The sequence below is a fragment of the Scyliorhinus canicula genome, chromosome 20, assembly GCF_902713615.1.
Source record: "Scyliorhinus canicula chromosome 20, sScyCan1.1, whole genome shotgun sequence".
In the NCBI taxonomy this organism is placed as follows: domain Eukaryota; kingdom Metazoa; phylum Chordata; class Chondrichthyes; order Carcharhiniformes; family Scyliorhinidae; genus Scyliorhinus; species Scyliorhinus canicula.
In genome coordinates, this window is record NC_052165.1 from 57203714 (window position 1) to 57230813 (window position 27100).

A 27100-nucleotide genomic window follows, 5' to 3' on the forward strand; every position below is an offset into this window, starting at 1 on the left:
TCAGGAATCCAGGGAAATAGAGTCTCAGGAGACGAGACTGAAACCCTGCAAGGTGGACCATGTTGAGACCATGAGAGCTAGAGTGACCTTTGAAGAGAATTGCAAGGCAAAATCTTCGAAGTTAAAGACTGGAATCCTTTGTGTGTGAGAGATGGAGAGAGAGTTTCAACGGGATTGGTTGATTCAGAGTTTTCTGACATCTGGGTGAGTTATTGAGAAATCCATGGAATCTGTTTTGGTTTCATCTGCTATTTATTGTGGTGTGGTGAGTTGACCAGTTTGAATGACTATTAACCCTGAATGTTTAGTATATACGATAAATAGTTTTATCTTTCTGACTTTGTATAGTAGTTTATTTGTGCTTCTTCAAAACCCGTGGAATCTTGTGGCTTTATTCTCTCAGCAAGTATCTTGAATCTCAAACTTTGTCTGCTTTATAAAAAATTACTTTTATTCTCCTTTTTCACATTTTTTCCCAAATTTACACCCACAAATAATAAACAATAAGCAGTAACGAATACAGTGTCAATCCCCATATCAACAACCATAATCCCATCCTCCCACCAACCCCCAAACAGCAGCCCACATGTTAACATAAACAAATAATAAAAAGGAATCAGGAATCACCCATAGTCACATTAACACATACAGTCCCCTCCCTCCAACGCCCCCCCCCCCCCACCTCATGTTCGATGTTATCCAATTCTTGAAAGTGCATAATTAATAACGCGCATGAATTGTAGAACCCCTCCATCCTTCCACTCAGTTCAAACTTAACCTTCTCAAGCATTAAGAATTCCAGCAAGTCCCCCCGCCACGCCAGGGCACAGGGTGGAGAGGTTGATCTCCATCCTAACAGGATCCACCTTAGGGTGATCAACGAGGTGAAGGCTACAACATTTGCCTCCGCACCTGTTCCTAACCCGGCTGGTCCGATACCCCGAATATGGCCTCCCGAGGGCCCGGGTCCAGTTTAAACTTTGGCTGCTTTAAACACGTTATTGGTCCTGAACCAAATCATGCCAAACATTTGATTTGGTCCAGGAATAACAAAATGAGAAAAAAACATTTAAATGATGCTGTTTTTACAACTGGCCTCTAGTGGCAAAATGTATCAATTGTTGGTGTTGGGTCTTCAAAAAGATGCATGATTAATCTTTGTAGAATGAATTAGCAAAGTTGAATAATATGCAAACAAGTGTTAAATTTAGTGTTAAACTGCATGCGTTTATTATATTGGAAAATTGCAGCAAGTATGAATCTCATTGCAAAACAGAGCTGAAAATTAATGCATCAAAAGTAAAGGTGGTACTAATACTGTAACTAATCTGGATGGTAAAGAATTAAAGAGATAATTGTAAAAGTCTTCAAATGTTAATGTCAGCAGAGTGAGAAATGTGGTCTGAGAACAAGAAAGGAAGTGTGTTTCGAACTTGGAATGGCAAAAAGATTAGGTGAAAGCCGAAATTTCTGTCTAGAATTTTCTAAAAATCTTCATATTTTTTAATGAAACATAGCCATGAAAAGTGGGATGGGCAGAGGCAGTGGGACCAATCATATTAAATGTCTGTTTAATACCTAAAGAATAGCATGGTCAGAGGTCAAGAATAATGACCCACTCCCAGGATTAATTAAATGTGTTCCTCCCATCAATGTGTTAAGCAATTGCAAAGGTTAATAAAGGCGGATAAATGAAAGTTGGAATGGTGCTGCAGATTGCAGGGGGTGAAATAAATTGAATGTACTTTTCAAAAGAGATTTTGCATTGGGAGATACTGTCTGTGTGGGTCATGTTGGTGAATTGTAGAAAACAGCTGGACACATCTTTTTATCCCACCTGACAGCTTTGGAAAAATATTAAATGCATAAGTTTCTTTAAAGTCCAAAAAAACGCAGAAAACCTAGTCACAATTATTTCAGTCTGGAAATATACTTGTGCCAAAGTTTCTAGAGCTACTCCGATGATCTTAGCCTCAGAGGTGTCATACTTGCTGATCATTTTTAAATAGTCAAGTGTTCTTGGTGCAATATGTACCTTTCCATTCAATAATACCTACACAGTAATCATATGCGATCGTGCCATTTGTATACAGACTGCCATACTGGGTCAGTGTCTTGGAGGCAACTAAGCCTTTTCTAGAAGCATTCTAAAACATCAACATATTTAAACGTAGGACTCTTAGGTGAAAGTCCTATTCCCTGGCACCTGACTCTTCATGTGCTTTCGTATGGAGGTGGCCGAAGCTCTCTGTACCAGCAAGAGCCACAATTTCCCAAGGACAATCTGAAGCTGGATGAGGGAACATGAGGATTTTCCCACTTTTCTGGGCTGCATCCACATTTGCCTGTATGCTTTCCATCATCTCTTTGTCAACATTCCTGGAATATTCAGCTTGATTGCAGATCATGATTCATTTGTGATATAATAGTCCTCTAGCAATGGCCCGAGGCAAGAAACCATATACATGTAAATCTGGCCTATAAGAGAGTCATACCGCCACCAGGAATCTCATTGACTGGCTGTCACATGCTCTTGCAACCATTTCACTGTCTGGACTGTTCCGAAGGAGATTCGCCATTCAGTCCTAACCATGAAGGTGGCACTGTTGCTTCACATCACCAGGCATCTGGGTTCAATTCAAACCTTGGCTGACTGTGTGGAGTTTGCACATTCTACCTGAGTCTGCGTTAGGTTCCTCCGGGTGCTCTGGTTTCCTCAACAGTCCAAAGATGTGCAGGTTAGCTGGATTTGCCATGCCAAATTGCCCTTAGTGTTTAAAGTTTAGGTGGGGTTATAGGGTTGCAGGGCTAGGGCGGGGGAGTGGGCTCAGTGGGATGCTCTTTTGACGGGTCAATGCAGGTTTGATGGGTTAATAGCCTCCTTCTGCATTGTAGGGATTCTGTGCGCGATCCACCAGCCATATTGCACCCAAAAGGCGACAAGGTGATGCCTGGAAATCCCTCGAGATCTAATGCAATCTTGTGAGACATCACAATCTGATTCCCTCCCATTGTGGGTGGGATCACTGTCTAGAAAATCTACATATTGAGCAACTCGGCTAGTATCACTCTAATATGCACTCGCTGGATCGACCGAGGCCCTAGGATCTAACCCCTTTGCCTTGGAGACCTCGGGTGAGTGCCGTTCAGTGCTGGTCCCCACAAACGGGGACCAAAGTGAACGGCTCTTGAAGGGCTGGGGGAATCTCCCAGGGGTGGTTCCCTTCTGGGCAGGGAGGCCCTCTGAGCAGGATGTCATTCTAGCACTGCTCGTGGCACCTGAGTGACTTGCTTGGCACCCTGTCAATGCCACCTGGGTATAAAGGTACCCAGGTGGCACTGCCAGCTGGCCGGGGCAAGGAAGTTCCGATAGGTAGCATGGTGTTTCTCGGCACTGTGAGCACTAGGAAACACCCATCCAAATTAACTTGTCAAGGGACTCTTGCAATTTGGTTAGATCGTTACCCTTGGTTTTCAGATTTGTGGTCGTGCTACATGCTGTTTAACCCCTCTATATTGAGAGACTAGACATGAACCTGGGTGACAAGAAATACAAGAGCAGAAGCAGCACTCGCACTACTTCCCCAAACTGCCCCAGTAATACTTCACCTGAACCTCTTACCAACACCATTTAATTGCCTTCCTTCTGTCCAGCCTCCTCCAGCCTTATAGATCTGGCCTCAACTGAAGACTAATATGAACACCAACAGAAAGCGGGAATGTTACTTCACTGGCTTACATTAGACCTGAATAACAGTTAACTGAAATAATAAAGAATCACCCTTTGCAATTCCCTAGTGCCTGACTTGGCCATTTGTTTATCTATTCCATTGCTCATAAGAGGAAAATGGGCCCAGATACAGACTGCAGTCTCTTGACATGGGCTGCGTATGGCCCAAGTTATTATGTGGCCAGAAATGCTGAGTGAATGATCCATCTCGGCCTCCATTTGTATTCCCCAGCATTGCAGCTACTAGTCTTCATTGTCCACCACCATTTATAACTGGATGTAGCAGGACTGCAGAACTTCAATCTGGTTGTTTGAGTCAACCACGGGGAGAGCATCTTCAATGAAACTGACATCAGGGATTGCTTTGACAGTGAAATGAAGAACGCTTTGTCCATGCCTCCTGCTTTGAGAGGTTGTCCTCAGAAAAATCACCTCATTGCAGTTGTCAGTTCTCACAACAAGCCCTCAAGTAAGGATGATGGACTCAGGGAACAGCCGATGACAAAATTTTTGCCTCCATTCTGTGGTTGCTGCAGCCTCAAACATCTGTGTCTAGTTGAACTATTGTAACCCATACTGGGGCTAATTTAATTAGAAATCCTTCTTTTTGCAGGTCCAGTATGTCATCCCTACTGCTGGGGAAGTTGAACCTGATGCAGAATGCCAATGTCATGGTTCAGTTAAAGAGCCTTGGCAAAGCCTATTGAAGCTGTCAGCAGGTTCCTGGCCTGCTAATGGCCTCATGTTACGGCAACAACTTAAGTTCAGAAAATTGCACTCCCATGAGTAGAAGGAAAAGGAGGAGGTGAAATATGATGCAGTGATTGTACGAGTTCACCTAATGAATGTACAAAGTAATAAGTTATAAGACACCATCTCTAATTTTCATTCAGAAGGAATGGTACAATATTTACTCAACTATACTTTTACCTTCAATGACACACACCTAGAATGGAAAATTCTGGATAATGAGGCAGCTCGCAGGCAATCTGCAAAGCTATGGTTAATTGGCTACCATTGTCAGCACCTTCTGTGATTCCTTACCACTGCATGGAAATGCTGGCCTCTCCTTGGTGCAACTTTGTGTAGACATATTAGATCATGAAATCAGCAGGAAAGGCGATTCAGTTAACATCACTTTCTTCTCTAGTGTGTACAGTGCCAAGCTGCTGTTTACCTGTGCAGTAACTCTATCCTCCTGTTAAAAGTAGCAATCTGACTTCCGGGTGCGGCTATGACTAGCTAAGTCGCACACTTGGAAGCTCCTGCGACAAAGGTGTTTTCGGGCCAACTGGAGGGCCCCAAAGGTGCAGTAAAGACGAATCCCGGTGGGGGAAGGTCCCCTGAGGAGAACTAGACCGATTTTATGGTCGGTACCCGGAGTGGAGCGGCAAGAAAAACGGCAGCAGCTCCCCAAAAAAAGCGGGGGAAGAAAATCAAAATGGCGGCCGGCGGCGCATCGGAGGAATGGAAGAAATGGGCGGAGGAGCAGCAGGCCGCTCTCCTCCGTTTTTTTCACGGAGCTGAAAGTGGAGCTCTTAGAGTCCATGAATGCGACGGCCACCAGGTTGGTGGGAGCCCAGGCGATCCAAGAGGCGTCGATTAAAGAGCTGCAGCAGGAGATGACCGCGAGGGAGGAGGAGGCCACAGTCATCGGGGCAAAGGTGGAGGTGCACGAGGCACTCCACATGAAGTGGCAGAGCCGCTTCGAGGAGCTGGACACCCGGATGAGGAGGAAAAATTTGTGGATCCTGGGCCTGGAAGAAGGTCTGGAGGGGTCGGATCTCCCGGGATATGTGGCGGAGATGTTGAGCTCCCTGATGGGGGAAGGGGCCGGTCCGGCGCCCCTGGAACTGGAAGAGGCATACCGGGTCATGGCCAGGAGGCCTAGGGCAAACGAGCCCCCGAGGGCGGTGCTGGTGCGGTTCCAGCGGCTAAGTGATCGAGAGAAAGTCCTGAGGTGGGCAAAAAGGGAGAAAAGCAGCAAGTGGCAGAACTCGACGGTAAGGGTGTACCAGGACTGGAGTGCGGAGGTGGCAAAGCGGCGGGCCCGGTACAACCGGACAAAGGCGGTGCTACACGCGAAAAAGATCAAATTTGGAATGCTGCAGCCGGCGCGCTTGTGGGTCACCTACAAGGACCAACATCATTATTTCGAGTCCCCAGAGGAGGCCTGGGCCTTTGTACAAGAGGAAAAGTTGGACACGAACTAAAACCTGGGAGCACCGGCGGTCGTAGCCGCCTGGGGACTCTTGATTGAGCAAGTGGCCCTTTTCTTTTTTAGGCCAGGTCGGAACTGGGTAACAGTTTCGTGGATTGTTTGGGGTGTTTTTTCTCGAACGGTTGACTTTTCTGAATATCTTGAAGGTTTCGAGTTGTTGGGTGTTTCTGTATATTTGAACTGTTGAAATCTCTATTGTGGGTCGTTGGCTTCTTATGGGGTGTTTCTTCCCGTTTCCAATTTCCCTTAGTTATTTACCCCTTTTACCCTTTTCCTTTGGGTGCTTGGGGTTTTTTGTTCTTTCTTTCTTTTCGGGTTATGATTATCTGCGGTTATGTATACTGGTTGATGGAGGGTGATGGTTGAGCACACTGTTAGTTGATAGCTAGTTAATTATTTTGTTATTTAAGTATGTAGTTAAGTATTTATGTATTTATTTGCCATTGGGTATGTATATCGTTAAGTTGGGGTGACGGGACGGGGGGGAGCGGGTTGATTATGCGGGTCTTTCTCTGGGGTTTTAAGGGGATCTTTCACGGGCGCAGAGGGGGTGAACCGGGAGGAGTCGGAATGTGGCAGGAGCAGCCGGGTCAGCGGAGACCAGCTGACTCTCGGGAGTACGATGTTGGGTACATCGCGGCTAGGAGGGGTCCTAGCCGGGGGGGGGGGGGGGGAGGGGGGGGGGGGGAAGGGGGGGGGGGGGACACCGGGTTGCTGCTGGAAAGACCAGGGACGAGAAGGGGAGAGCCGGGGGGGGGGGGGGGGGGGGGGGGGGCATCGCTATGGGAAGCGGGTCAGAAAAGGAGGGATGACCCGGGGCGAGCAAGGGACAAGACATGGCTAATCGACAGGGAGTAGGGACGGGTCGCTCAGCGATCCGATTGATCACGTGGAACGTAAGGGGGCTGAATGGGCCGGTTAAAAGATCAAGGGTCTTCTCACACCTGAAGGGACTGAAGGCTGATGTAGCAATGCTGCAGGAGACTCATTTGAGGGTAGCAGATCAGGTCCGCCTGAGAAGGGGGTGGGTGGGACAGGTGTTCCACTCAGGCTTGGATATCAAGAACCGGGGGGTGGCGATTTTGGTGGGAAAGAGGGTGTCGTTTGTGGCGGCAGAGGTGGTGGCAGATAAGGAGGGCAGGTATGTGATGGTGAGGGGTAGGTTGCAGGGAGAGAATGTGGTACTGGTAAATGTGTATGCCCCGAACTGGGACGACGCGGGTTTTATGAGGCGCCTGCTGGGCCTCATCCCGGGACTGGAGGCAGGGGGCCTGATCATGGGAGGGGACTTTAATACGGTGTTAGACCCTGGGCTGGATAGATCGAGTTCCAGGACGAATAGGAGGCCGGCAGCGGCAGAGGTGTTAAGGGGGTTCATGGAGCAGATGGGAGGGGTAGACCCATGGAGATTTGGTAGGCCTAGGGCGAGGGAGTATTCTTTTTTCTCCCACGTCTACAGAGTGTACTCTAGGATCGATTTTTTCGTATTGAACAGGGGGCTGATACCGAGAGTGCAGGACACGGAGTACTCGGCCATTGCGATATCGGACCATGCACCACATTCGGTGGACGTGGACATGGGGGAGGCGCGGGATCAACGCCCGTTGTGGCGCCTGGATGTAGGGCTGTTGGCGGACGAAGAGGTGTGCAGAAGGGTGAGAACGGGCATTGAGAACTATCTGGGTACGAATGACACGGGTGAGGTGCAGGTGGGGACGGTCTGGGAGGCCTTGAAAGCAGTGATTAGAGGAGAGCTGATCTCCATAAGGGCACACAGAGAGAGGAAGGAGAGGCAGGAAAGGGAGAGGCTGGTGGGAGAGCTCCTAGAAGTAGATAGGAAATATGCGGCGGCACCAGAGGAGGGGCTATTAAGGGAGCGGCGTGGCTTGCAGGCCAGGTTCGACCTACTGACCACTAGGAAGGCGGAAATGCAGTGGAGAAGGGCGCAGGGTGCGGCGTATGAGTACGGGGAAAAGGCGAGCAGGATGCTGGCACACCAGCTTCGTAAGCGAGATGCAGCCAGAGAGATTGGGGGAGTGAGAGAGAGGGGTGGGGACGTAGTGCAGAAGGGGCAAGAGGTGAATAGGGTCTTTAGGGACTTCTATAGGGAATTGTATAGGTCTGAACCGCCGAGGAGGAGAGGGGGAATGAAGAACTTTCTCGACAAATTGGGGTTCCCCAAGGTACAGGAGGAGCTGGTAGAAGGGTTGGGGGCGCCGATAGAGCTGCAGGAGCTAATTAAAGGGATAGGCCAGATGCAGGCGGGGAAGGCGCCGGGGCCGGATGGGTTCCCGGTGGAGTTTTACAGGAAATTTGTGGACTTGGTGGGTCCAGTGCTGGTGAGAGCCTTTAATGAGGCGCGCGAGGGGGGGGTTCTGCCCCCAACAATGTCGCAGGCCCTGATCTCCTTGATTTTGAAGCGGGACAAGGACCCGGTCCAGTGCGGGTCCTACAGGCCCATCTCCCTCCTAAATGTTGACGCCAAGCTGTTAGCAAAGGTCCTGGCAACCAGGATAGAGGACTGTGTGCCAGGGGTAGTCCATGAAGACCAGACGGGGTTCGTGAAGGGACGCCAACTTAACACAAATGTCCGGAGATTGTTAAATGTGATTATGATGCCAGCAGTGGAAGGGGAGGCGGAGATAGTGGTAACGCTGGACGCGGAGAAGGCATTTGACAGGGTGGAGTGGGAATACTTGTGGGAGACGTTGGAAAGGTTTGGGTTTGGGGAGGGATTTATCAAGTGGGTAAAACTGCTCTATTCAGCTCCGATGGCAAGTGTGGTAACAAACGGGAGGAGGTCAGAATATTTTGGGCTCCATCGAGGTACTAGGCAGGGATGTCCCCTATCCCCCTTACTCTTTGCATTAGCGATTGAGCCGTTGGCGATGGCACTGAGGGGTTCAGGGGGGTGGAGAGGACTGACAAGGGGAGGGGAGGAACATCAGGTCTCGCTCTATGCGGATGATTTGTTGTTGTATGTGGCAGACCCGGAAGGGGGAATGCCGGAGGTAATGGGGATACTAGCGGAGTTCGGGGACTTTTCGGGGTATAAATTAAATCTGGGGAAAAGTGAGGTCTTTGTAATACACCCGGGAGACCAAGGGGAGGGAATTGGGAGGCTCCCCTTCAAAAGAGCAGTTAAAAGTTTTAGGTACTTGGGGGTGCAGGTGGCAAAGAACTGGGGGACCCTCCACAAGTTGAACTTTTCCAGACTGTTGGAACAGATGGAGGAGGAGTTTAAGAGGTGGGACATGGTGCCGCTGTCGCTGGCAGGGAGGGTGCAGTCAGTTAAAATGACGGTCCTCCCGAGGTTCTTGTTTTTGTTCCAGTGTCTGCCCATCTTCCTCCCCAGGGCCTTTTTCAAGAAGGTAACGAGTAGTATCATGGGGTATGTGTGGGCACATGGCACCCCGAGAGTTAGAAGGGTCTTTTTGGAGCGGAGTAGGGATAGTGGAGGGCTGGCGTTACCCAACCTTTCAGGATATTACTGGGCGGCAAATACATCGATGGTACGAAAGTGGATGATGGAAGGGGAGGGGGCAGCCTGGAAGCGCATGGAGAGGGCGTCCTGCGGCAACATAAGCTTAGGGGCACTGGTAACGGCACCATGGCCGCTCCCTCCCACGAGGTATACCACGAGCCCGGTGGTGGCGGCCACCCTCAAGATCTGGGGGCAGTGGAGGCGACACAGGGGGGAAGTGGGAGGTCTGATAGGGGCACCACTAAGAGGGAACCACAGATTTGCGCCGGGAAATACAGGAGGGGGATTCCAGAGCTGGCAGAGGGCGGGTATTAGACAACTGAGGGACTTGTTTATAGAGGGGAGGTTTGCGAGCTTGGGGGAGCTGGAGGAGAAATTTGGGCTCCCCCCGGGGAACACGTTCAGGTACCTCCAAGTGAAGGCATTTGCCAGACGACAGGTAGAGGGGTTCCCCGCGCTCCCCGACAGGGGAGGAGTGATAGGGTGCTATCAGGGGTCTGGGTCGGGGAGGGGAAGATCTCGGACATCTATAAGATTATGCAGGAGGGGGAGGAGGTACCAGTAGTGGAGCTGAAAGATAAGTGGGAGTTAGAGCTGGGGGAACAGATAGAGGACGGGACATGGGCAGACGCCCTGGAGAGGGTCAACTCGTCGTCGTCATGTGCGAGACTAAGTCTCATTCAATTTAAGGTACTGCATAGAGCCCACATGACGGGGACAAGGATGAGTCGGTTTTTCGGGGGTGAAGACAGGTGTATTAGATGTTCGGGAAGCCCTGCGAATCATGCACATATGTTTTGGGCATGTCCGGCACTGGAGGAGTTCTGGAAGGGGGTGACAGGGACGGTGTCGAGAGTGGTGGGGTCCAGGGTCAAGCCAGGATGGGGACTTGCGATCTTCGGGGTTGGGGTGGAACCGGGGGTACAGGAGGCGAGGGAGGCTGGAATATTAGCCTTCGCGTCCTTGGTGGCTCGGAGGAGGATCTTGATTCAGTGGAGGGACGAAAGGCCTCCGAGTGTTAACACCTGGTTAAACGACATGGCAAACTTCATCCAATTGGAAAGGATCAAATTCGCCCTGAGAGGGTCGGTGCAGGGGTTTTCCAGGCGATGGCAACCCTTCCTAGACCTCTTGGATCAGAGATAGAAACTGAGGCCGTGACAGCAGCAACCCGGGAGGGGAGGGGAGGGCGGGAGGGAGGGGGGGGGAGGGGGGACAACGACGAAGGAAGTACGGTAGCGGTGGTGGCACGGGCAAGGCCTGCCCGAGGACACTGCCAGAAATGATAAGTTGGTCTGACTGTCGGTTCGCCGGGGGGGGGGGTTGGGGGGGACGCGCGAGTAGGGGGTGGGGGGGACTTTTTTGTTAAGTAGGGGGGTTTGACTTTGTTTTGTTATAATTTAAATGTAAATGTAGGGGGGGTTAAAATGTTTGTATTTTGAAAAATTTTGAAAAATTTCTTCAATAAAAATTATTTTTTAAAAAAAAGTAGCAATCTATCCTGGATGAGTTTCCATTAATTTTTCTGCTGGATTTTCATTTTGATTAATCTTTTTGTTAATGCACTTTTATGTCGCCTGCATTCAAGAGCAATGAGGCAAAGTCCATAGGTGCAGTGACTTGCAAGCCCATGGCAAGGCTTCACTGAAATCTTGTCACTGTCCATAAAGCAGACAGGCAGGTGGTTAGCAACACAGGTCAAACATGAGTTGGACATAAATTTAGCATTCAGGGGTTGGGAAAGCGCACTACTATTTTAGTAACTAATGGCACCTCCAGATTGATGTGATTGTGATGCTACCATTAATAATTTGCATTTAAGTATATCGCTGAATAGAGTAATCAAACTTGATTTTGACTTCTAAAATCATGTAAATTGAGCGATGCAAGAGCTTGTCCGTAGAACAACTGCAATCTGAATTTTTTTAATCTCCAAAACATTTAATTTTTGTGTTACAATTTTTCTCAACTCCATTTGTTAACTTGCAGAACTTATTGCACCAACATATTGCAGTATGGAATGGAAGGCATGAACTTGTATCTGCAGTTGTCTCATGTAGTGAACTTCCATAATTGATTGCAGCACTGAGAATAGGGCTTCCTACCCTCCCTCCCCCCAACTCGTGTTAAAGTGCCAGTGATTGGCTATGAGTCCTGCTAAGGAGGAGGAGAAGGGGAGGAGAAAGGGTGGCCCAGGGCCCAAATTATCACTAAGGATCGTTGACAGAGACGAGGGGAATTGACCACTTACTTGTCTGCCTCACTCTAACGATGGTATTTCCCTCTACTCAGGAAGGGAATAAAAATTAATTTGAAGGTCCGAATTGAGTTTCTCCCGATATTAAAGAACAGCATGACTAATGTCTGGAAAATCACAATAGGAAAGCAATGCTGTGCTAGGCTTGAGTTTAATCTTTTCTACTTATGTTCTGTACAGGTCCGAGAATTGGATGGTATTCCACTCATCCTAGACAACTGCAGCATCGATGACAACAACCCTTGTATCCTTTACTACAATGCCCTCTTCTTTTGATCCACTTTCATCGCCTCAGCTGAGTACTTTCTTTTATACTTCTGCCCTAAAAGAAGAGTGATAAGTATTTCAGAATTTTAAGTTCTTGCCCCATTGTCTTTAATTTCTCCAAAATAATGTCATGGAATGTAACAACCACAATTTGTAGCACTCTCACTGCTATATCTCCAGGTTCCAGGTTCAAGTCGCACTCTAGGGCTTAAGCACCAAAGTCTAGGCTGGCTGTCCAATGAAGTACTGGAGTACTGCAATGTTGGAGGTACCATCTTTCAGATTGTACTTCAATTTGAGACCTCATCTGCCCCCTCAGTCAATGTAGAAGATTCCATAGCATGGTGCCTGAGGAGAATAGGGGTGTTATCGCTGATGCCCAGGCCAATATCCATCTCTCAATCAATGTCACAAAACCAAAAGATTACCTAGTCATTATCAGACTAAACGTCAAAAGTACTTCATTACCCGTAAGGCACTTTGAGGCATGCAGTGACCATGAAAGGCATGATGTAATTGTGAGTATTTCTAATACCAACTTAAAAGAGACTTTTTAACCTGCTTTAACTTTTATGATATGTTTTCACAATATTGATAAGTATCCTTTTCTGGTATCAAAGCACTGGCATTTTGGTGAAATCTGCAATGCAGAAAATACATTAATGGAAACCTTTATTTTTTTTGACTTGCTTCTGGGGTTACACAGCCGAGTGTGGTTGCCCTATTTATGAAGTCTGAGCTTAGGTTGCATAGTTAGAGGATAAGGTGTGCGCCTAAAATTCCAAATTAAAATGCAGAAGCTCAGGTCTAATAATCGCTGGATTTTTACCTGAGTCATAGGCCAATTATTATACCGACAGATGGGTTAGTGTGTTAAATGTGTGGCTGAAAGAATGATGTGATAGGTAGAGATTTTGATTCACGGGAGCTGTCACCACTTTTGGGGAAACAAGTTGCTGTTCAATTGAGACAGGCTTCATTTAAACAGGGCTGGGACCAGTGTGCTGGTAAACCATATATCTTGGGCAATAGATAGGGCTTAAACTAATAAAGTAGGGGGTGATGGGATGATTCAGGAAAGGGTAAATTCAAATATAGTAAGAGTAAAGTCCAGGTTGTAGAGCAAACTTATAATTTGGGCAAAAATACTCAAAGTGGCAATGGAAGGGACATGAGGCTTAACAAGGACAATAAGACATTGGTGACCAAAATAACATCGGGAAAAATGAAAAAAAAGATAAAGCCAAAGGTACTCTATCTGAATGCACTAAACATTTGCAACAGATAGATAAATTAATAATACAGATTGAAATAACTGTTTAATCTAGTAGCTGTTACAGAGACGCAGGGCGGAATTTTCCCACGTGGGAAAAGCTTTGTGAAACTCACCGGCTTCACAGATGCCTTTTCTCACTTTATTAAACAGCACTCTGTGCGGTTTAAAGTGCTGGCAAGGATCACACAGCCTCCAAACATGTCCTCAGGGTATACGCCCACGGACTTCATATGGCTGCAGAAATGGTGGATGCAATGCTTTTGATCTTCCAGAATTGCCTACATTTTAGAATGGTCACCATAGATTGAAAGGTAGGAAATAACTATTCTGTTGTTCAAGAAAGGTGTCATGGACCCATTACAGGCACAGACAGGGGCGATTCAGCCCATCAAGTCCATATTGGCTGTCAGTAGAGCAATTGTTCATCTTCTCCGTTTCCATCATCCTTGTAGGCAACTAGTTCCAGGCCATTACCAGTTACTGGACTTTCTCACAGCCCCTCAGCATCTTTTGCTGAAAATTTTAATTCTGTTCCCCCTTGTCCTTTATAGCATCAGAAAATGGAAACAGCTTTTCTTTGCTATATCTAAACCTGTCTCAATCTTGTACACTCCTCCACCTTAAGGAGAACAATCCCAGCTTCTCAACCTAACTTTGTAGCTAAAATCTCTCAATGATGGAATAATTCTGGCAAATCTCCTCTGTATCCTCAAGGACCCTCATATCCAAAGTGTGATGACCAGAAGAACTAGAAGCACTACTCAAGTTGTAGTCTCACTAGAGTTTTATTAAGGTTCAACAATAACCTGCTTTTGTACTCTATGTCCTTGTTGATGAAACTCAAGATCCCATACACTTGGGCAGCACGGTGGCGCGGTGGTAGCACTGCAGTCTCACGGCGCCACAGTCCCAGGTTCAATCCCGGCTCTGGGTCACTGTCCGTGTGGAGTTCGCACATTCTCCCTGTGTTTGCATGGGTTTCGCCCCCCAATCCAATGATATGCAAGGTAGGTGGATTGAACACGCTAAATTGCCCCTTAATTGGAAAAAATGAATTGGGTACTCTAAATTTATTTTTTTTAAAGATCCCATACACTTAACTAACCCATCTCTCAAAATGTCCTGCCACCTGGAACTCCACTGGCTTGTAACCAAACACAATGGAGAAGGTTTATTCAGGAAGGCACTAAACACACCGAGTGACTTAGTCAGCAGCACGTAGAGGTAAAGTCGAGGTGTCTGAGAGAGAACACAAACCTCCAAAGACCTCATCTGCCTGACACTTAAGCACCACCTGGCCCGCATGTGACAGAGTCTGCAGATCGCGCATTGGACTTTTCAGCCATTTTGGAACCATTAAATGGGTGTGGACGCAGATCATCCTCAATCTAGAGAGACTGCTGAAGAGAAGAAGAAAGAAGAGATACACTGCCAACTTCAAAGTATAGATCATATCCCCATGTTCCTCTGTTTCTCCACACTTTTTCGAATTATGCCATTAAGTTTATATTGCCTCTCCCTAACCCTTCTGCTGAAATGAATCACTTCACACTTTATTAAATTTCATCTACCGTTTGTTTGTCTTGCTGGCCTATCTATGTCCTGTTGCAGTCAATGAGTATCAACCACACTATTTGCCACTCCAAGTTTACTATTATTGCCAAATTTTGAAACTTAACTCTGTATTCCAATATCCAAGACATTTATATATATGTATATATATATATGTACTGACTCTTGGGGACTGTCCACCGCTGTCACCATTGTCCACCATCCTCCAGTCTGAAAAACAATCATTAACCACAATCTGCTGTTTCCTGTTCTTCAGCAATTGTTTTGTTCAAACTGACACTGAAGGGAGTGGTGGCGACACAAAACTTTATTTTCAAAAATTCATTGATATTCCAGAAATTAATCATCTTCTTTGTTCAATGTCAAAAATGAAGAAATGAACATCCTATCATTCAACAAGAAAAAAAGCAGGGAGGACATTGTCGTATCACGCTTATCTTGGTTTTAAAAGGCGCTTTTGAATATGTTGAAAAAACTGGCTGGAGGTCAGTGAATATTGTTGCACTTCACAGGATGGTTGCTCTCCTTTGCCAGGCACAGAAAGCAGGCAAAGTGATAAAACTACAAAATGCCTGCCGCATAATCATAGCCATCGGTTCCAGGCAATGTGGTCAGTTCCATCATCCTTCAGGGATAGTTGCATAGCACTTCAGTGCAGCTCTGGATAGTTCATATGTCATACAACCATAGAACGTGTGTCTTAATGAAAAACTGGTTCTTTTCTGTTAGTGACCAAGTAATATATCATTAATGCACATTGAAACAAGCACCATTAATAGAGATGAGGGCCAGTCTGAAGTGGGCTCTATCATAACTTAAGTCCTTTTGGACAACTGAAGTGTTTCAGGAATAAATCTTGGCTGTTACATTTCAGGACAGAAGTTGCCAAAATTCTGTTGAGTTTGTTTTTTAATTTACTGGAGACGACTGTTCTTTTACTCCTTTCCTCTATTTCTTCTGATATCCAGAATCATTCACAAAATCCATGCAGCGGAAACCACGGTACTGCTGGTTGAGAGAAACCTGTTTCTTCAATCTTTGCAGATTGACTGTTTCAGATTCAGTTGAGGCAGGACCTGCTGCTACAAATGTAGAATCAAGTGGGGTAAAGCAATGCCCAAAACATCTGTTCGATGTTTAAAGAGATAACCTTAATAAACCAACTAATGTTCTCATGTGATTCAATATTTCAACCCACTTCATTGTAAAAAAATATTGAATATAAAATGAAGAATTTCTCAATGGCAAAGTTAAGGAAAATGGATTGTGGGATTTTATGATTTTGTCCCATTGCTATCAGGAGCCATCAGGAAAATTGAAACTCATCCTTCTCATCATTTAGGTCAGCCTGTATAATGTTTTACTAGGTCCCGTCTACAAGAGCAGCTGCTTGGGCTTCTTAAAGTTCATTTATGGGATGTAGGTGTCACTGGTTACGCCAACATTTATAGCCCGCCTGTACTTGACCTTCAGAAGGTCCACCAAGCTAGGGGATCAACCCTGGTTCAATGAAGAGTACAGGAAGGCATGCCTGGAGCAATATCAGGCATACCTATGTTAAGAACTGTGCTGATGTTAACAAAGGAAAACTTGGAACACCATTTCTTAGTGCTGTATATTTTCAATTTGGTACGCAGTGAGAAAAGATACGCATACCAGGAAGGAATAGTCCAGTTGTTTTGTGATCAATTAATAAAGAATATTTATCAACTTAAAATAAAAACACTTGACAAGAAGGACTATAATATAAGGACTACAACTGTACACTTTATTAATTGATCACAAAATAACTGGACTATTCCCCCCGGTATGCATATCTTTTTGACAAGTATGTGGCACCAGAAAAGCCACACTACTAAGTCCACAAATGCAGAAGTCTGATAATCTCACTGATCCCAGAAGCCCTTTGCAGACGATTTAAGGCACCAATAGCTGTGTTTATAACCTGTAATCTACAATGTGAGTGTGGACAGTGATATCAGCATTTTGCTGCATTTGGGTAATAGGTTTGCATGTCGAATTTGAACTACCCTCAGAAAATTAGGCAACCAGCAACATGAGTAAGAATGAAATGGTAAAACTACCTTTCTGTTGTTTCGCTATGCATATTACACATTGATCTCTGTCCCTTAGCAGCATTTTCACCTACTATGTTACGCAGCTCGAAAATTGCCCGTAAATCACTGTGGCTTGAGAAAGGAGTGAACTTATCGCAAAGCTCTTCATCATCCATTTGACTATAGGCTTGCCACTTTACTGCTATTATCTCTGTGGTCTGAATTACGTTGTGAGTTCTAGGAATGCCTCAGGGATGGGGTTAGGGGTTAATGAGATAGAATTGTTTTGATTCTATGGTTTAATTAAAGGTGAGGGCAGTGCTGACCAAAAGGTATAATTTGTTGAAAGGAAGTACAGCCAAATTGAGATGTCTGAAAACAACTGTATGTGGAAAGGCATCATTACATTTGGAATTTAGCATGGAAAATGTCGAGACAATAGATGGAAAAGAGATTTATTAAAGTAAACTATTGGACCTGTACAACATGGAAAGGCACTTGGCTTCCTTTGTAGTTCAGATCGAAGCAGCTTGTACTGTGATATGGTTGGTATCAAAGTGCTGCCGACAGACTTTTCAAGACAAGTTGCAATTCCTGCCAAGTGAAATTAAAGCATCATGATGGAGTTACCTTCTTTAGCCTAGTCTTCTAGATTTTGTCACTGTTGCCAGTTTTAGTTTGTTGGCAATTACAAAACAATGAAGTATGTGTGGGTGCTAATACAAAAGCAAAATATTGCAGTTGCTGGAAATCTGAAACAAACTGAATGAAATGTTGGAATTGTCTGACATATGAGGCAGAGGTGCTATTAAATACCTGTGGAGTACCTGGATTTGGAAGAGGAGGGTTGTCATGGTTCCCCTTTCTGCTGAAAAAGCGAGTTGATGAATCTGAGGAAAGGATCATGCTTGACTGTGTAACTCCATTACAGAGTAGCCTGTAAATATGGACCCCTATTTTCATGGTGATGAGATAGTGAAGTGTGTGTTAGGGACGAAGACTTGGAAGCAGCAGGAGAAATATAAATTCTCAAATGACACATCCATTTTTGATGTGCTATTCATAGAATCATAGAATCTACAGTGCAGAAGGAGGCCATTCAGCCCATTGAGTGTGCACCGGCACTTGGAAAGAGCACCCGACCTAAGCCCACACCTCCACCCTATCCCCATAAGCCAGTAACCCCACCTAACCTTTTTGGACACTAGGAGCAATTCAGCATGGCCAATCCACCTAGCCTAATCTTTGGACTGTGGTAGAAAACCGAAGCACCCGGAGGAAACCCACGCAGACATGGGGAGAACGTACAGACTCCGTACGTACAGTGACCCAAGCCGGGAATCGAACCCAGGTCCCTGGCTCTGTGAAGCAACAGTGCTAACCACTGTGCTACCATGCCGCTATTACTTAATAGTAAATTGAAATCAGCCCTTGTTAATGATTTGGATGTTGAATCAAATGGTGTGTTGGAGGGAGGCGAAGCTGGTGTAAATTGGAAGCAGTGTATTGTATTTGGTTTTGCTGTATTTAATACTATGATTTGTGTTATTGAAACCTTTACTGAGGAATGGCTAAATCACATCTGTGCTAGTGCCTTCTAGGGTACTGGCTGCTAACAGAAATTTAGTTTTTGTTAAGAAATGTGAGTAATCCCATCAATCACAAAGCATCTTAAGATCAGAAGGATTGAAAACAAAGGGATAAATTATGTAGAGGACAAACTAAACTGGCATTGCCCGATGAAGAGCATTCTTGTTGTACTCTCTGCTTGTAACTTGTCTCTATTATGTTTTGCTTTGTGATGCAAGCCTGTTTTTTTAATAATTTATTCTCCGAATTAAGACTCTTTTCTGGATTCTCTTATTTTTCAATTAATTTGCTCTTAGTCCATTGCTGGTCCTTTTTTCACATGGTTTCCTCTAGGCTGTTCCATATTAATCACCACTACCCCGCATCAAAGTATCTTGCTTGTAGTGAGTCACCAAATCTTTGTCCTGTCGATTCATGTTAATGGTAGCTCTCCAGCCAGAGATTTTGCATGCCATTTTGTATTTATTTCTGCTTGCCTTGTATTTTCACAATAGTTGCCAAGTAATAATCTCTCTCATCCTGCTGTGCTTGTCTTGTATTTTCACAATAGTTGCCAAGTAGTAATCTCTCTCATCCTGCTGTGCTTATTCTGTAGTTGGCTGCTTATCCAACAGTTGCGAAAACTAATATAAATAAAAAGAGAAAATGCTCTAAAAACTCAACCGGTCTGACAGCATCTATGGAGAGAAACAAAGCGAAAGTTTTGAATCCGTATGACTCTTCTTCAGAATGAAAGATAGGGAGAAACGTGATGGATTATATACTTTATAAGGGGAGGTGGAGCGGGTGGAGAAACGTAGGTCAGTGATAGGTCGGAACTAGGAGCGATTGCAATAAACATGTTAGAGTACAAGACAGAGGATGTGTTCATGGCACTGTGAATGACTATGGAAGGTGCTGATAGTGACATAAAGGTAAGATAACAGAATATGCTAATGGAAGAACAAAAGTCAGTGTCCAGTGAAAGCAGAACTTAAGAACAAGTGACAGATGGCCTGGCAGCAGGGAGAACTGGGGTTGGGTTGGGACAAATAAAAACTTGGAATTTTAAAAAGGGGTCAAAATGGAAGGGAAAAGCTCGCAGACTAAAGTTGTTGAACTCACTGTTGAGATCTGAGGGCTGTAACATGCCTTACAGGCTTCGCTGGAGCATTGCAATGGGGATTGACATAACACAGTATTGGCAGTGTTCAGCATTTGATAGGAGAAAGATACATAGTATATGTATGTTGCATCTTTAAAAATTGTGAAGCCTAAGATAGGCTGAAGTTTTTATCACCTTCTATTGATTACAGCATTCAAATATAATTCACGTTCGTTGAATAAAAACAATTATGTACTCTTCTATTGAATGGACCTGCATACTCAGACACATCAGTTAAAGTTTGTAGCTAGCAGGAACAGATAGCCAACCGTATCTTCATGAGATATCTTTCTGTCCAAATACCAGAACTGATTTCTTGAGTTGCTGACCCGAGGTTGCCTTTACAAATTGTGAAGTGCCTCTGAAGGGTAATTGACTCAAACTGAATAAGTTCGTACAGTAATAATCATGTTATTGAACAGGGATCGTTACACAACAAAAGCATCAATGTGATTTACACTTCTGAAAAGGTGAGCCGTACTTTACCAGCATTCTGCAATTGTGCTGCTGTCTGTAGTCAGTAAACAAAGACTGGAGGAAGAAAAGGATTTAACTAATGTCTAATTGCATTTTGAACCACTGAACCAAAGTTCGCTATGTGGTTGATTCTAATTTGATTGTTGCAGATTAGGAAGTGACTGCATATGATCTGAATAGATATAAACTGTTGGAAATTTAGCTGAAAAAAATAATTATTAAAATAATGAACATTGGCCAGTTGCGAATGTCTTAGTGTATGTGAGATAAAATCCTCAAAAAGAAAACCTTTCTTTGGAGAAATGGGATACAAACTGTAGTTGAAATTAGTTAATTCAGATGCCTGTTGTGCATTAGAAGTTAAACTAAATTCTACTTTATGTCCAGATGATCCTTGTAAGATCTTGTAGGTAAATATGGAGATAGACTGAGATATTTTAAATCTGTGGCTCAAGCGATCCAGAGCCAGCACAGTATTGATTCAGCTCAAGCTCGGTTCAAGGGTGAGGGAATAGAATTTGGCCAAGATTTTGGAGTGGGCAAGCAATAGGAAGTGAGAAGAGCAAAGGAGAATGAAGGTGGTGAGAGTATGATGGTAGTGAGATTGATCTGAAAGAGGATGAAAGAGAAAGATGGAGGGAAAAGAGGGAGCGAAAGGGGGGCAGGGGGTTGGCTGCAATCAACCATGTGATGTTCAATGAAGGAACAAAGGAAATTATGAAGGTCTGAGGGGCAATGTGGCTCTGGTGGATTGGAAAAATACATTAAAAAATTTGATGAGAAACAGCCAATGACTAGTATCTTTAAAAAAAGTATTACATGATCTATAACAAATCCACATTTCTGTAAGACTCAAAATACCAACAGGAAAGGTGAATCAACCATGACTTAAAAAATAAGTTAGCATTAGATCAAAGGAAGTGGATTATAAGATTACCAGAAAAAGGACAGTTGCCTGAGAATTGGTAGCAATTTGGAATCCACCAAAGGATAACCAAAATAACTGATAAAGGGAAAAGAGAATATTCTTTTCAAGCTAACATGAAGGTGGACTCTAAAAGCATCTTTAGGTTTATGAAAAGGAAAAGATTAGCAAGGACAAATGTGGGTCCATTACAGCTGGAGACAGGAGAAATGTTTTTTTCCAATTAAGAGGCAATTTAGTGTGGCCAATCCACCGACCCTGCACATCTTTGGGTTGTGGGGGTGAGACCCAAGTAGACATAGGGAGAATGTGTAAACTCCACACGGAGCCTGACCGGGGGCCACTGATGAACCCATCCCTCCCACTGACTACATGTCCATTCTCCTCATCCGACGGTGCCGAACCATCTGAGCTCTCCTCCCCCCCCCCCCCCCCCCCCCTCCAAAACTATCTTGAGAACACCTCAAGGGTGGGGTGGGGAGCTCCGAGAAGATCACCGTACTCACGGCACAGATGTCATCACCACTCTCCACCAGTGCAGAGTCAGACACCTTGGTACTGGTTTGGCTTCTGGGGCACATTCTGGTGAGCACCAAACAGTTGCTCATACACCTTAGGTGAAGGCTGGAACGCTCAAAAAGACAGCAGTTGGAGGTTTGCTGGATCCAGGACCCAGTTGGGTCCCAGTCAGATGCTGAGCCTCTGGACCAGGTTTACCCTGAGGCAGACGCTTGAATGCAGCTGTGAGATTCAGCTGGGGATGTCGGTAACGACCATGGCTGAGCGCCTTGACAACATGTCCCAGTCGCTCAGAATTGTGAACCAGTATCAGGTGGACCTTGATGAGGCATGTCCCAGTCTCTGGTGGGCATTGCCGAGGCCCTCCACACCCCCTGCCATCCAGCATGCCTTCCCCACGCACCTCCGGCCGCAGCAGGGGCCCCTGCTCACCAGACCCCACACCCTGTACCCCAGACACACGCACGTAACGCTACCTGGACCGGGCGCTGGTTGCATCCCCGATGTACTTGCCCACCCTCGCTGAAATGTCCCCGGTGCTGGGGCCCAGCTCCTGGGTGCACATCTGTGGGGTTGCTTCCTGCAGTGTTCAGGCGCAGTGTCCAGGCATCATGGTTTGATTGGGATGCTTGGCAATAACTCCCACATGCTACATGGCACGCCTACCCACAGGAATCCACTTGGGAGTGTGAAGTGCTCACTTAACGACGATTGCCAATTCCCAATTAGCAATAGTCTTAAGCTGCACCGCCAGAGGCCTCTGTGGTCAGTGGGAGTTATGACTGGCCAGTAGAGCAGAATGGGGTTGCCCCTGGAACGGGAACAGTATCCAGGGGGTGGCATGGAAGACCCCCGGGTGCTGAGATACCCACCTCCTCCCTCCCACAACCCTCCCTCACCCAGCTGAGACCATGGTGATTTCAACTTGCCATAACCTCAACAATGGCCGTCAGAATAATAACCAGCCCGATCTCCTCCACAAAGCCTGTCCCCCTTCACTTAGCTCCAGTTAGTTTCTCCAAGTTAGTTGCCCACATTGTCCTGCAAGAGGGAGGGAAGCGAGCCAGTGAGAGTCATGCTGCTTGTTTGGTTCATGTGACTGCCATGGTTGAACAGCCAGCAATGTGTGAAATCTCTGAGATTTGGGTCGAAGGCTTGCAGCACTGCTAAGTCTGTGAAGATGAGGTGAAGTTTATAAAAGTTAGACATGAAGCTTGATTGATCGGGATTATTGGTCAGTGAGTTAGGGGTGCTGCAATTTGAGCAGCGGCTGAGGCTATTGATTCAGCTGGTAGGGTTGGGCATTTTTTTAAATGATTGGGCAGTACAGCAGCACAGTGGTTAGCACAGTTGTTTCACAGCTCCAGGGTCTTTGGTCCGTTTCTCGGCTTGGGTCACTGTCTGTGCGGAGTCTGCATGTTCTCCCTGCGTGGGTTTCCTCCGGGTGCTCCGGTTTCCTCCCACGGTCCAAAGATGTGCAGGTTGGGTGGATTGGCCGTGATAAATTTCCCATTAGTGTCCAAAAAGGTTAGGTGGGGTTACGGAGATAGGGTGGAGGCGTGGGCTTACGTAGGGTGCTCTTTCCAAGGGCCGGTGCAGACTCGATGGGCCGAATGACCTCCTTCTACACTGTAAATTCTATGATGTAAAACTGACATTCTGCCCTTTCAGGTGGATACAAAACACCCCATTTTGCTATTGTGAAGAAGAATGGGAGTTATCAGTGTCCTGGCCAATATTTATCCCTCAATTAACAGCACAAAAACAAATGATCTGGTCATTATTATATTGCTATTTTTGAAGCTTGCTGTGCACAAATTAGCTGCAATATTTCCTTCATTACCAGAGTGATTAAATGCCAAAGTAATTAATTGACTTTAAAACAGTTGACAATGTCCTGTAATCATGAAAGACTGAACAAATGTAAGTCTTTTTTATTTGACAATGCATTCACTGACCTTGACCACTCATGTAAGGTCATTGAACTTCTTGCATCAGTGCATCCAGACTCTCAGTGCTTGACTCCTGACATTGAACTCAACAGCTATTTCCTCCAGCTGCCTTTTTGATCTTAGGTCTGGTAGCCCTGCTGTCACCCACCTCCACAAATACAAATACATCTCTGTTATTTGCCCCTCCTCTGAAATATCCAGTGCTGCATCAGAAAACCTCCTGAGTCCGCATTCTCCCCATTTGTGCCATTCCTTGGTCTCAGGTCAAATTCTCTCCAACCAGCATCTGCTCCAGTTGCAATCCATGTCCTCTTTAAACAATGCAGACTAGCTTTAAACGGTGCTAGCTACCCACCATATTGATCCCCTGCTGATTTGCACAGGCAGTGATCAAAGTTAGTGCTGGCTGGATGTCGAGATCATTTAAATAATAGACAGCACAAAGTTGGCAGGCCGCCTGTATTGTAATCAATGGGCACATGTTAATTGCGTATTGCAAACACCGTGCCAGTTTATAGATGTTATCCGTTCAACCCCCTTAGAAAATATATGTTTGTGCAATTTCCATGTTTTGTATGATAAAAGCTGTTAAGCCTTAAAAAATAATTTTGGGGAATTATTTTTAACTAAATGCAATTTGCAGTGCAGAGGGTTCTTTACTGGAGAAGAAAGCTGGGATTCAAGTGACGGGGAATGTAAAGAACTGCAAGAAGGAAATGTCTTCCACCTTCAATAACTACTGATCTAAAACCCTGCGGAATTCAATCCTGCCATGCCCTGCACCATGACCTGATACCCAATGCTGCATCTTGGATCTACCTGCTGAAATATATTCCCTGAACTTTTACTCTTTAAAGATTTTACCAAGAAAACATCCTTTGGCTTGTATGTCTCTGCACATTTTTTGTGTTAAGGACATGAAAGTTCTATCAACCAAGACGGGGAGGGCATTGTCCTGACTATGCTGGGTGGTGATATCCTATTGATAGTAGAACTGGTTTGTAACTTCTGAGAAATATTTGCAAACATTCAAATTGATGTTTTGTGATCAGTTCTTGGATGTGTGTTTGTCAAGTTCCATCTCTTTTGCTCTCTCGCCTTCTCTCTGTCTCCATACCCCTCTATTGCTGTCAATGATTAGAATGATTCTCTGCTTTAAAAAATACACATATGCACACACTTACCTAATGAAGCTTTGGAAAAGTTCCTTCTACCTTTCCTTCAAATAGTTTTGAAGTAGAATCAAACCAACGTAATTAGAGCCTCACCATTGAGCTTCACAGTATTGATACTACTGATTCACCCCGGAAAACCATGCATATTGAATTCAAATCCAAACCCAGGCTTTTGAGCTAGGCTGAGGCCTTTAAGTATAAACTTTAATGAAAGTAAATAAATGCATGAAAGAAAATGTGATGGATAAATGTAATTGTGTTATTATAAAATATACAATATTTTGCGTGTGTAATTTAGTTTAATAAACATTTTGGGCATGCGAGGTGGAATATTGTTTCAAAAATCATTTTAGTGATTTGAATGGTTCACGAACAAATTATGTCAGTGAATTATTACCATGTTCCTGTTAGATTTTCTCATTGAAAGCACTCACAAAAAGAGTTACAATATTTAATGATAATATAGAAATTCAAAGCAGTCATAGGATGTACAGTTGTGGGCAGGAACTGTTTGCTAGACTCAAAACTAAAAGGAACAAAATCAGTCACTTGAGGCTCTTCACCCTTCATGCTGTTTCCCAAAAATGCATAAGTGAAAGGAATCAATGTCTTACTATATTTCTCTCTTGATAAAAAAAATGGTCCAGCATTTGTTATATTCTGATGAAGCAAGCAAAATCTTTCATTATGGAACAGATCTGGCTAATGCTAACCCACAAGCTATGTTCGCGAAATTGGATGACTGCAACTTATGTTTAATCTTGTTTGCAGTATTGGAAAATGTGTTTTTCAGATTATGTGCTCTTCAATAGGCCATGTTATTTGTGATTTAGTGGTTAATCTGTTGAGACCAACTAGATCTTGCCACTGAGATGTAGATTTTCTGGCTGGAGAGGAAGTGATGATAAATCAGATTAAGTTGTATGATTTGTTGGTCATTTCAGAGTGGCTGTGATTTTGCCAGATTTAGTGCACTGTACAAAATGAACACATCTCGTCCAGTTGCTTACTTGACTGTGCAATATTGTTGGGCCTTATGGTTTACCACATTTATGCAATGCAAACAGATGGATGACTGTTCTTTATGGTCTACTGGATTATTCAGTGCACATGATATTGTTGTGTTAGTGGTTTTTCAGACTGTCTGTCACTAATGGATGACATCATTTGACCAGCTTATTCAACTGTGTTTGTATGATTTATGTTATCAGAACATTGGGTGACTGGACAAATGACTATGATGGTAGTAAGTTTAAAAAGAACAATCAAGGTCTTTCATGTTGGGTTTACAATTTTGCTCTCCAGTATTGGGGATTCAGCTTCGAGAGGAATTTGGGCACCTTAATTCTGTATTTTCATCCTGATGTAACTCTTACAGTGAACTATATTAGTCTCACAATTTTGTTTGTATTATGTTACTATTCTTTCACCATTGTTACAACAACATAAATTGATGTACAGAGCTCCTATAAACTACACTAATGAAACAAGCAAGTTACTAATAGGCAGAAGATATGCATGTACAAAGACATAATTGATTATTTATTTTCAATAAGTTATTCAAGTCATCAATGATGTCACAGATATTCTGAACCAGTTGGATGAAGTTCATAAATAAGCATCTGTATAAAAATCTACAATTACTTTCAAAGCCAGCATATCTTTGTGGGATTCATCAATGATGGGCCATTAAAAATATTAGACAATAAAATTCCACTATTTAAAATATGATTTTCATACCATCTCTCAAATGTTACTGGAAATCTTGAAATCTGTTTTGACTCCCATTTGATAGACTTGGATATGTAAAATTGTGAACACGAAATGAGTTTGCTTATTAATCGAAAAGCATTGGGTAGCAAAAGCACATTAAAACACAACATAGCTCTTCCAACTTGTGTTTCGCATTAAGCAATCCTATACTATTTTCCTTCTACTACCCTGATAATAGATTATTCCTAATATTTATCACAACTTGAATAAAGAAATGTAATTCTAATGTGTGTTAAATTTACTTTTTGCCCATTTCCAACAATGACTTACAATCTACCTTATTGGCTGGCTTTGAACTAATTGTAGGTTGTAGGACAATATCCACCTTCCTCTTCTCAGAGGACTGGGCAATAAGTGCAGATTTGTGAATACTGTCCACATGGCAAGAAAAATAATATTTAAAATTAATATGCTGAATGATCTATGGTCAACTGGGTTGAAATTGTTCCTCTTAAATATAGGTAAATAACTGGATATTCTTGTTTCAAATGGTTATAACCCGCACAAGACTATAGAGTTAGAGGAATTAGACTCCCCGTGAGCCTTGTTGAGTAAGAGCTCCTCCACTGAGACGTGGGAAGCCCATGATCAGGGTAATAGACATTGATATAAAAGTCAATTTGGAACTGACACCTCAGAACTGGCTGAGTCTGAAGAGAATTGTACATATTATTACTTTGA

At 44.5% G+C, this 27100-nt stretch overlaps 1 protein-coding gene across 2 annotated transcripts in view; it reads left to right on the forward strand.

Annotated features, from left to right (window-relative positions):
• atxn10 (ataxin 10) overlaps positions 1-27100 on the forward strand; it is a 281641-nt gene that overhangs the window by 234282 nt on the left and 20259 nt on the right. The window contains exons 10-11 of one of the 2 annotated variants that reach the window (XM_038780461.1): positions 11873-11936; positions 24115-24967. In XM_038780461.1, the coding sequence (XP_038636389.1) occupies positions 11873-11936; positions 24115-24158 (108 nt within the window). In that variant the 3' untranslated portion in view covers positions 24159-24967. Of the gene's footprint in view, positions 1-11872; positions 11937-24114; positions 24968-27100 lie in introns of those variants that run through there. The other variant, XM_038780460.1, reaches the window with a different exon arrangement.